This window comes from Hydra vulgaris, chromosome 12, assembly GCF_038396675.1.
Source record: "Hydra vulgaris chromosome 12, alternate assembly HydraT2T_AEP".
NCBI lineage: Eukaryota > Metazoa > Cnidaria > Hydrozoa > Anthoathecata > Hydridae > Hydra > Hydra vulgaris.
In genome coordinates this window covers 52,802,501-52,814,996 of record NC_088931.1, presented here as the reverse complement: position 1 = coordinate 52,814,996, position 12,496 = coordinate 52,802,501, and the positions used below count along the sequence as shown (strand labels likewise).

Sequence of the window (12,496 nt, the reverse complement as noted above, 5' to 3'; positions counted from 1 at the left end):
GAATAAACAAATAAAATTTTACTCCCAATAAGATTGCAAGTAACCACTATTTGAGTTGGGAGTAACTAAAAGTTAAAAAAAAAAAGTTAAAAAGCAAGAAAATGGTTGACAGAAAACTTCAAAAATTGCAAATTGTATAAATTAGAAAAATATGTGAGTGGGAAAGAATTCCAAAGTATTGATGTTTGAGGAGAAAAACTTAATAAAATTTTTTGCACGTTCATATATTTAAAATGCATTTTTGAACCTTGCCCTTTTTCTTTTACGTAAAGCCTTGTCTGAAAGAAAAAGGGCATTGTTTGAAGAACAAGTACACTAGCAATGTTCCATACTAGGACAGATAAGAGATTTATTAAGGGAGAAAATATAATCTGGACTAATCAAAGGGTGAGCACAATGAAACCTTAGCAGATGTTAACTTTGCAATGGATATGTTTTTCAATGGAGGTTGTTAGTGAAAGATAATTTGAAAAGGTGTAATGTAGAGTTAAGTGTTTTTTGTGATTTTGTTTTATTCTGATATACTCCCAACAAGACTGCTAACCACCTCTATTAAGTTAGGAGTTAAAAAGTTAAAAGGAGTTACTAGGAAATAAAGAATAGATTAAAGTGCATATAGATTAATGGAGATGGTCGACAGAAGACTTGAAAAGTTAAAGGTTGTATAAGTCAAGAAAACATGAAGATGGGAGAGAGTTCCAAAGGGTTGATATGTAGGGAAAAAAACTAGATGAATACAATTTTTTAGAGTATGCAGGGACAGACTTAGTAAAAGAATGAGACTTTGCTGAATAATGAGTTAAATAAGAATGAGTTTTGGTTTATGGTACTTGAGATGATAGCTCATTTGATCAGCAACCATGATAGAACTTGTAGAAATGAGAAAGAAGTGCAACCTTACAAAGCTTGGCAGCGGGAGCAGGTCCAACTACATTTATAATAGGTTTTTGGACCTTGTCTAGAAGAGAAAGAGCATCATTAGAAGAACCAGTCCAAATATGACAACAGTATTCTATACAGGGACAAATAATAGAATTTTAGATGTAGAGATTAGAATCAGGAGTACGAAAATGATGCGCATGATAAAGAGAAGCACCTTAGCAGATGCTAACTTAGCAATTGGTTGTATAAATGGTTTCCATGAAAGGTCAGTAGCGAACAATAATCTAAGAAGATGTAAAGAAGGGGATTCAATGAGAGAGTTGCCATTCATCAATATAAGAATGTCAACAGTATTGCAATAGTTGTTTAAAGTAAATAACTGAGTTTTGTTTAAAAGCTACTGCTAGCCCCGATCTGTTACAGAAGTGAGATCAGATTCAAGATTGGCTACCTGTTCTAAGCAATCAAAAAAAGAAGATTTTTTGTCAAGACAGGACAAGTTTAGTCATCAGCACAAAGTCAAGTACAAAGTTTAGTCAGTACAAAGTTTAGTCAGTACAAAGTTTTGTCAGTACAAAGTTTAGTCATCAGCAAATAAAGGGATTTTAGATGTAAGGTTGAAGATCATTAATGTACATAAGAAACAAAACAGGACCAAGGATAGAACCTTGAGGTACCTCGGAAGTTACTGAAAATAAATAAGAGTGTTGGCCTTCAAGGATGACTTTAATAAAAGGGTTACAGAAAAACGATTTGATAATCTCAAAAACTTACCATATGAAGCAAGCTTATAGGAAGACTAGCATACCAAACTTTATCAAAAGCTTTAGATATGTCCAGCAGGCAGGAAAACAAGGTTCTGTCAAACACTTGTTAGGTAGTTTAGAGAGAATTGAAGTCCTAGAGAACAAAAAGACTTAGACAGGAATGTTGTCTGGACCACAAGCTGTAGAAGAGTTTAATTGAGATATGACTTTGGCAACAGAAGCTGAAGTGATTTGATTGTCTAACAATGAGTTAACCTGTTTAACTGAAATAAAAAGAAGAGTATGTCCATAAGATTCAAGAGATGAATTTGAAAAAAAGGTTTTTTGCAAATAGTTCAGTCTTGTACTGGAGAGAGGTAATAAGATTACTTCGATGAATTAGAGATGAAATGTTAGGCTTACTTTTGTTAATGACACTGTGGAAGATTTTCCAAAAGTCTCTAGATTCTAACTTTTGGGATAAGATACAAGATTTAGTAAACTGAGAATAATGGAGCTTAGCACCTTTTTAAAATTGAGTTCTTGCAACAATAAATAGTTGTTTTTTTCTCAAGAGAGTTGTGCTTTTAAAAAAAAATGATTATGATTAGATATAGCAGCTGCACAAGTAGGTGAAAACCATAGTGAGTGAAGCTTTGACTACGAAAAAAAGGAATGCCTGGATGCAGGATGTTACGTAGGAGGCACATTTCTGCATCCGTGGAGAGAGAAAGGACATCAGGCCAAGAACAGTCACAAGGAAAATCACAAAAAAATCCCATTCATTGGAAAATGAGTCACTAAAATAACTATCTGAGTAAGAGATTGAGAAATACAGAAGTTATGGGTTTTTGTGCCAGCAGGATCAGTGGTGTTAGAGCCAAGCCATTCAGTGTGATAGACATTAAAGTCACCAATAATAGCAGTATTCTCCAAGGGGTAAAGAGAAAGGGCATGGTTAAAATATTAGCAACATGTTGCCAAAAATGTAAAATATGACAAAGTAAAATACAGAAAACTTTTTTTTTTTTAATTGCATAAATTTGTTAAGCTAAACACCAAAAAAATTTAAAATCAAGGTTTCAACAATATTGTGATAGTTATCAGCAATCAACAATTTGTGATAATTATCAGCAGTTTCATTTGAGTTAAGACTGCAACCCCAAAGTTGTCACAGAAGAACAATCAGATTAAAGATAATCTACTTATTCCAAACAAAAGAGTCATAGAAAAGAGATCAAGTTAAAAGTTGGCAGCCTGCTCTAAGCATTCAACAGCTGATGATTTCATATCAAGAATGGAGTATAAAGTTTTCATCAGCAAAATGAGCCACTTTAAAGGTAAGATTGCCAGGAAAATTATAAATATAGATGAGAAACAACACAGGACCAAAGATAAAACCTTATGATACCACTGAACATAAAGATGGTAATTATTAAGGTTGACTTTTTATACTAAAACTTTTTCATACTAAAACATTATATTCTGAAAAAGATAATAGTGACAAGTTAAAATGGCTAGTTTTCTTATTTAAGTGGTATAAAAGGATCAGAAGGTGGAGCTGAAATGACATCAAAAGCAATTGATTTCCTTTAACAAACTTTAAAGAATTCAATTCATTTCTACTTTTAGCCTATGAAATAGACATAGCACATTTCAAATTACAAAAAGTGTGCGATTAGGTTATTTATCAAGTTATGTGTGGGATTGATAGTCATTCAAAAAATTTTTATTGCAGCAAACTTATATATATTTATAAAATATTAAAGTTTACTACAATAAAATTTTTTTTTTCAAAAATATGCATTTTATCATCATAGTACTTTGGTATTCATTAAATATTTCATCAAAAAAGTATGAAATAATAAAGACCCACAAGCAAAAAACACACATCTTCTAGTCAAATTTTTATAATCAAGATTATCAATTTAAGAATCACACATTTTTTTAAAAACATTCAAGTTGTTATGTATTACTTATAAAAGTAGATGTTTTCTGAATTAGCCTGTCTTTTGAGCTTGTGTATAATATGTTTATTGACTGTGTAAAGAATTCACAAAATACAAAAAAAAATTTTTTTTTTAGATTAACAAATTTTCTTGTGTATTTTTTTTGTAAAGTGCTTTAAAGAAACAAAGATTTTTTTAATGTATCAAGATTGCATTTTAAAACATTTAAAATGATACATGTTTATAAATGCACTAGCTGTGTTAGATTATAATAAGTTATCTAGAAATGACATTAGAAAATTTTTTTTGATCTAAACATTTAGTATAATGATAAATTATACTAAATGTTTAGATCACACACACACACACTAGTCGCCCCTTGGCAGTATTGGTTGAAAAATACAGTATAAACTCATTTTAAAGTATATCATAATTTTTAATTTATTGGTTTATAAAGTCAAAGGTACCCTAGCAAGGTTGTGGCGAGTGAGACTAAAGTCTTGAAAGCACTTATTTGAACAAAGCTTGCTATGGCACATAATGTCGATATGCTTAGCAAATAACAATTTTAGAAAATTTTGAAAACAAATTATCGTAGTTGTTACTTAAAGTTTCAATAAAAAAAACTCAACAAAATAACAAAAAATATGTTTTTCAAATTTTTAAAATCTGCTTCACAATATTTTACCATAAAATTGTTCATGACAACTGCTTTAATAAGACATAAAATTTTACCCATTAATTAAAAAATTTCTTTTTGAAAATTTCCAAAAATCATCCCAACGAATATATCTGCTGGGATAATGAATATATAAATGTTGATATAAGTATAACAAGGTATAAAGGAAAAATTATTGAATTTTAGTCGTTTTTCTTTTATACAAGGTATAAAAGAAAAATTACTGGTTCACAATTTATATGTATGTGATGTAATGATGTAATAAAATTAAATTGCTCAATAGTTATAATGACATAAGCGACAACAAAACAAAAATGGAAACCACAGTTATAGATATCATTTTATTTTCTAAAGTATAGTCTGACTAGTTTTTTAGCAGTAATAAAAATGTGGAAGATAAAATTGTGTGAATTGCATGTCAAATGTATATTGTGACCATGTATTAAACAATGTTTGTTTAAAGTATAAAAATTTGTTTAGATTTTTGAAATATTTAGCTAGGGTCTGGTTTTCAGATTTTATGATTATCAAATAAATTGAATTTTACTATATATTTGTTCTTATCTTATAATTTAGATGTCAGTGGAGTTTATCTTTTGTTTAGTTCTTATTGAAGTACTGAAGCAGGTAAAACATTTTGCTTGATTCAAAGTAACTAAAAAATTACAAGAACATGTTGTAATGTTGTAAAATATTTTTTTTTGTTTTCAAATTAGTTAGCTATTCATCCTGTTGATGACCAACTTGTTCAGTATATAGAAGATCTTGCTTTTAAACACTTTAAGGAGCATAATGTGGATGCTTCAGCACCATTAGTTGTTTGTAATCAAGGCATTATTACAGCATTGTATGCTGAAGTTATTGGTGTACTTGCACAAACACGGTTTCAGTCTATTCGAAAACGTTTTGTGAGTGAGTACAAAGAAAATGTAGGTAACCCACAGATACTTCTGAACATTACAATGGGTTTGAAATTCATTAGATTTAAGGTGATTAATAATAGTTACTGCATATATTTTGATTATAAAATGTTAATGATTAAAAAGTTCTTTTGTTTTATAAAGTACGCTTGTAATAGGGTTTTTTGATAAAGTTGTTTTTTTTATAGTTGTATCCAGTTGATGAAGTAGAGGAGTCATTTATGTTTTTACAGGTATTTTTTTTTAATACTTTATCTAACTTTATCTAATGTTAAACCATGTCAGGTTTTTTATTTTTTAAGAAAAAGGAAAAAAAATAACAAAGAGTAAAGAAAAAAATAAAACATTTTGTTGTTGCAGGCATAACAAAGTATATATATATATATATATATATATATATATATATATATATATATATATATATATATATATATATATATATATATATATATAGTATATATATATATATTTATACATATATATATATACATATATATATATGTGTGTGTGTGTGTGTGTGTGTGTGTGTGTGTGTGTGTGTGAGTGTGTGTGTGTGTGTGTGTGTGTGTGTGTGTGTGTGTGTGTGTGTGTGTGTGTGTGTATATAATATATAAGCCTTCTCAGGAGATGCTGCTGTTGCATGCCTTATATTTTCTTTTGAGAACATGGCCACATTTTTTTTGCATATATTGATAGTTTATGTGTTTTAAAAAATGCGCTATATAAATAAACTGAAAAGAGAAACAAACCTAATGAATGATAAAATAAATAAAGGACATACCAGAGAAAGAAAAAAAAAACTAACATATTTTTTAACTTAGAAGCGTCTCAATTAATAGTTCAAACTTAATTAATTTGATTTAATAGCATTTCAATCAAAGTTTAAAGCTAATTTTTTTCTATATTGCCACATTAATGTAGCGGTTAGGTTGATTAAATGTGTCATTTATGATGCACGACTGTTAAACCAGCATTGGCAGAGGGTTTAATTCCTACTAACGAAAAAAATGTTTTAAATGTTTTATTTACTTTGTAGATATTAGAAAAGATCAAAGTTTCAAATTTTTAAATAATTAAGTTTTGAAGTAATTAAGCTTGGATGAAATAACTTTGAAACTTCTATTTTTTCTAATTCTTTGTGGCGAAACACTTATAAATGAAAATAAAGTATACATTAATTTTATGGTTTTATACTTTTTGGTTTATTCATTTTATCATTCGAATTATTCATTTTATCATTCGTTAAGATTTTTTTTTTTTAAATTTAGTTTTGTATATATATTTTTTTCTTAACCTTCCAGTAACTTGAAGTACTTTTGAGTTTCCCCTGAACCCTCACTAATAATTTCTCATAAAAATCACTTGTTAACTCTAAGATTCCCTTGATTGTTAACAAATTAAACCATTTTACCTGTTCTCATGACTAATATTCTTCTGATAACTCTATTTAATAATAATAATAACTTACAATAATTTACAATAACTTTAGAAGAAAATTAAAAGCAAAATCTTAGTAAAAGACACTTTTCTTTCATTAAGTTAAACTTTTGTCCTCAAGTAAATTGTGCAACTAAGTTCTGCTACAACATTTGAAAAAATTTATTTAAACCTCAATGAATAATGTGCATTGCAAAGTAAAAAATGTTTGATTAAGATATTAGAATTAGTTTTGATATTAAAAAAGTTGATAGTATAAATTATACTAATGTGTAACGGAATATTATAATAAAAGTTGTTGTGTTAATCTTTTACAAAGGCTTCTGTCGCTGCTAAGAGAAAACAATCAAAGAAAATCAATCAAAAAAAGTCTTAAAGAACTATTTCTGACCACCAATATAAACAGGGATTATCTTTTCCTGGATATTTCTTTTAATTTTTAGTTGTTCAGTATTTCTAAAAAAGTTTCTGTAATATAAAACTAAATATATATTTCTACAATATATTTGTTTTTTAATTTTTTCATTTATGACCCATACGAAAAATAAGAAAACTTTCAAAAAATTTAGAAAGCCATCTACTAAAAGCTTAATTAGGACAAATAATAGGGAAATAGATGATCTAGTATAATATTTTGTTGCTGCAACTTGATTACAGTTTTTTAGATATTTCTTTGTAATTTTTTATTTTAATGTAAACAATTAATAATAGTAAATTGCTACTATGTTTAAAAGCACAGCAATCTATACTGCAGTATAGATTGCCATGTTTAAAAGCATTTGTCTAATGTAAAAACATTTGATTAGAAAAAATAAAGTTAATTCTTCTAACACATATTTGAAATGTTCTCAAAGCATCTAAAAAGTCAAGTTGTCACAACAAACTGTTAATAAGTATGATATAAAACAAAGTATTAATAAGTATGATATAAATATAAAAAAAATAAATGTAAAAATTAAATATGATAATAAGTATAAATAGCATGCAATTGTACATCATTCCTGACCAAGCTTGATCATCAAAGTTTCAAGTTGCAATGAAGTATGGCATTCCTAAACATACACTTTCAACAATTAAGCAAATATTTTCTAATCTATGTAGATGCAAGGGGAAAAGACAAAATGAATGAGATTTAAAGAAGGAGCATTTGTAAATTTAGATTATTTTATTTTTAAATGGCTTTTAAATAAACTTGATGAAATTTATAAGGCTGAATTTAGATTGTTTTTTCACAAAAACCTCCATTGTTAATTGTTTTGTGAAAGCAGGAATTTCAGAATATCAGCAAAAATCTGTCCATTCAAATGAAAATGACAACTTGCTAAAAGAATAAAAATGACAACTCCCTAAAAAAATGACAACTCCCTAAAACAGTGTAAGATAGAAAAGCTTAATAATTTTTGTTCTCCAGAAACCACAATTGAAGGCTTCATTTCTGCAAATGAAAACTTAATGACCACAATACCTTTACTAACAAATGAGTAGTTGATAGAAGAAATAAAAAAGTGTAGTGAATAAAGATGATGCTGATGACAAGGAAGATAATGATGATATTGCTGTGATTTCTTCAAAAGAAATTTCTTTAAATTTCCCATAATTGATAATAATGCTGTGATTTTTTCAAAAGAAATTTCAAATTCTTTAAAACTGATACAGAATGAGTTTAAACATTTTTTAATTTATGATGTATGTTTTGTTGTTTTGATGTATGTTATAATGTATAACTTTGAGATCAAAACTTTTGATAACTCAAATTGTTTTACTTATTGGCAAAAGTTTATGTTGTAGAATTCCTTAATAATTCAAATATTTGCTAGCTCTAACTATTTTATGGGTTCAATCAGCTTACTGTATATATATATATATATATATATATATATATATATATATATATATATATATATATATATATATATATATATATATATATATATATATATATATATATACTTGTACTAGCTGCCTGAACTCTGAAAATACAGGTCATGCAAAGTCTATTCCTCACTAACGATTTCTATACTTATGCCTTATTAACTTCAATACTTTTTTGTAAACAGTACAAAAATTATTCATTTAAAAATTGTAGAACAAAAAAAAAAAAAAAATTTAATACACATACTATTTCCGCATACTTAGAGCTTATTAGAACACTCACGTCATTTATTTATTTTGAAAGTCTGAATTTAAGATCTTCCTATTATAAGATAGAAAAATTTTGTGACTTTTCTACCAGTGTTTTCTGAAATTTAAGGCTATAATGAAATTTCAACCCTTTCAACTAAGTTTATTTACAAAGCAAAAACAGAAAATGATTCACAGGGAGCTAGTTATGCCGAATAAGGTAACTCTATCTGTTAGACTTTTCTTGTAGCAACTTTTCTGCAATAATTTCTCAACAAAATCTTTTAATTAAATTGTTTTAAATATTGTTTTTGGTAGATTATTATATTATGACATAAATTTTAGCAAGTAGAACTGTTGGATGCGATTAAGAATTAATAAGTTAATAGCATTATAAATTTCTATAGAAGAATTCTTTTTAATTTTTTAACTGAAGCATTAATAGCTCAAAGTAATAAGGGAAAATTCATTAATGGTTCAAATCCTCTGCTTGGATAAGAAAATAATTTTATTGTGTTTTTTAATCTTGCTGATTTTTTTAAAATACAATAAAAAAATACAAAAGTTTAAAACAGTTTAAACAAATATACTTTTAATTGTTAAAAAAGTTTTAAACATTTTCTTATATTATACATACACAATCCTTAAATATATGATCCACAAATTCAACTTACTGACTACTGTCAGTAAATAAGTTGAGTTTTCCAATCATATAAATCAAATTTTTTTTTAACATTTTCACTTCCAACAAGGCTGCAAGCAACCACTATTAGAATTGGAACTGGAAGTGAAAAGATAAAGTTTATAGAACAAGATATTGATTGACTGACAACTTAAAAGATTGAAAATATGAATCATATAATATATATATGAATCAGAAAAGCAAGATGAAGGAAGTAAATTCCAAAGTACTGATATTCAAGGAAAAAAACTAGAGAAATAAGAATTTTTGGAGCACTTAAGAACAGTCACAGTAAAAGGATGAGACTTAATTAAATGGTGAGTAACACAAGAATGAATTTTAGTACATGGCACAAGAGACACTAGCTCTTTAGAGCAGTGCTTATTTTAGTATTTATAGAAAAAAAAAAGAGAAGCAACATTATGATAATGTGATAATGGTTGGAGGTTAGTAGCAAGAGCAGGTCCAACTATGTTTACAATTTCAATTAGATGAGTCAGATCTAGCTTATAGGTGTATTGTATTGTATTGTTCCATATACAACTCACAAACTAAACTACTGACATTCACAGATGTTTGTACGTAAAGCAATACAAAACGAGTTTTTATATTAAATGTAATTGATATTGTTATCAATTTACACAAGTTATATTTTCCCATATTAATGTAAACTTCTTATAATCCTTTATAAAAAAGTGCTAAGAGACTCTTTGTTATCATTAACTTGGGTTTAATGGCTGCCATGAGTTCTGTGAAAATACATGTGAATGAGTATTAAGTTGCTCAATATATAATATGATATATATATATATATATATATATATTTATATACACACACACAAACACATACACGAACTGGTTTTAGGCTATATAGAAAATGCCACTAAAGCCACTTTTTTATGCTTTATTTTATTAGCTAAAAACTGTTCTTTAACTAGATGATGTACTAATGTTGATCTTTTTCTCATTTGGTCTGAATCATCTATAAGCTATAGTGTGACTGTGTCTATATATATATATATATATATATATATATATATATATATATATATATATATATATATATATATATACATACATACATTTTTGGTTATTTTATAGTATTTTTATTTTATTGTTTGAATATTATAGATGTTAATTAAATTTTTTTTTATTGTAAAAAATAAAATTAAAAAATTAAAAATGTTATTAACAACAGGAATGCGCAACATTATTTCTTGAACGAAGTTTGGACAAAGAGGTGAAGTATGCCTTTGCTAACTTGTTTGTTGAGATTTTAATACCTGTGGCTGCTCAAGCAAAACGTGAATATAATATTCCTGCTGTAAAGAAGTTTGTTGATCTACTTTATAAAGATGCATTTGATATGTCCAAAAAAGCAAAACATAGCTTGGTTTGTAATTTTTTTTTTTTTGATAATCAGTTCTTCATTTTTATCAATAATTTCTAACTTATGGATAATAGATACAACAATCATAATAGTTAATGATTTTATAATATGATGTTTTATTTGCCATAATTAGTATTGTTAATATGATGATTTATTATTACTGTTATCAGCAAATAGTCTTATAGGATGTTTTTATCCCTAATAGACTAAATAAATGCCTTTAGAAAAATTTATGTGTAACAATTTATGTAAAAATTATGTGTGCGCTGAAATAATAAATTGACCAAATAAAAATATTTTGAACAGCTTTGTTGAACAACTAAATGTAGCTAAAATTGATAACTATTTTGAAATGAAACTAAAATGAATAGCTATTATGAAAAACAAGCTAGTTTCTAGAAAGCCTATTAACAATAAATTGAATAATGGTATATTTTTTTTTTGCATCATAAATTGTTACTATTCAATATTTCAAATAATCACCTGCAATCTTTTATTGTTTATTCGATATTTCAAATAATCACCTGTTTGTTATGATTATTATCATTAAAAAATTATTGTCTTCAAAAGTCATGTTATTTTAGCAGATCACAAATTTTGAGAGTTATTTTAAAATTCTCAAAATTCAAATTTCAATTTTAAAGTAATATCTTTTTTATATTTGATTTTTGTATATTTGTTGCGTAAAATTTTAAAATTAAAAATACATTTATCTTATATCAAAAAATTTTATTATTTCTTCCTTTTTAGTTTTGCCCTTTTAGACTATATGTTTTAGACTATATTTTAAAGTGTAATTATGAGACTATTATTATATGAGACTTTAGACTATATGTTAAAGTGTAATTATGAGATTGCATTGTTAGAGTTAATATATTTCACTGAAGCTTTTGTAATGTTATGCATAAGCTCATTGTTTGCAAAAATAATGTATTGTGTAAAGTTCATTGTTTACAGCATTATAGCCAGTGTTAAGTAACACTGATTTAAAAGGTTATTTTAAAAATAAATAATAATTTTAATTGTTATTCTTTATTACAAGTTTACAATTTAAGTTATTCAGATATGGATTAGATAAATAGTAATTAATATCTTCAGTAATAATGTTAACACTACTGGTAGGTTCTTTGTGGACAAGCTATTACATTCAGTGATTAATTTACAATTAATTCATCTTTTGTATATATATATATATATATATATATATATATATATATATATATATATATTATATATATATATATATATATATATATATATATATATATATATATATATATATATATATATATATATATATATATATATATATATGGCTAATTCCATAGTTCAGTGATGTATCATGTGAAGAGATTTTCTTTTATAAAAATTTTTCAATGGCTCAAAAGAATTTTTTATTGCTCTAAAATAATCTTGATTAAAAGTTAAACACAATTTTATTGTCACGCTGCTGATAAAATTGTGTTTTTTTATCAGCATATTTTCGAATAAAATTTTCTATGAAACTTCAACTCTTGCTAGACTAATTAGATTTTGTTGTTCTAATTTATTCATTTGGCAATAAGACAGCCATAAAAAAAGCTATAAACATCGAAGTTTTCATTTTACAGTAAAAAACTATCAGTTCAGTGACATAACATTCAGTGATAAAACAAGAGATGGAATTAAAAATCATGTTTAAAAAATTTTG

At 26.2% G+C, this 12,496-nt stretch overlaps 1 protein-coding gene across 1 annotated transcript in view; it reads left to right on the top strand.

The window, feature by feature from the left end:
* Positions 1-12,496, top strand: part of LOC100205062 (protein furry homolog-like) — a 94,921-nt gene that overhangs the window by 18,464 nt on the left and 63,961 nt on the right. Inside the window, exons 7-10 of the mRNA XM_065813676.1 lie at positions 4,833-4,883; positions 4,973-5,245; positions 5,365-5,409; positions 10,615-10,809. Coding sequence (XP_065669748.1) covers positions 4,833-4,883; positions 4,973-5,245; positions 5,365-5,409; positions 10,615-10,809 — 564 coding nt within the window. The remainder of the gene's footprint in view (positions 1-4,832; positions 4,884-4,972; positions 5,246-5,364; positions 5,410-10,614; positions 10,810-12,496) is intronic.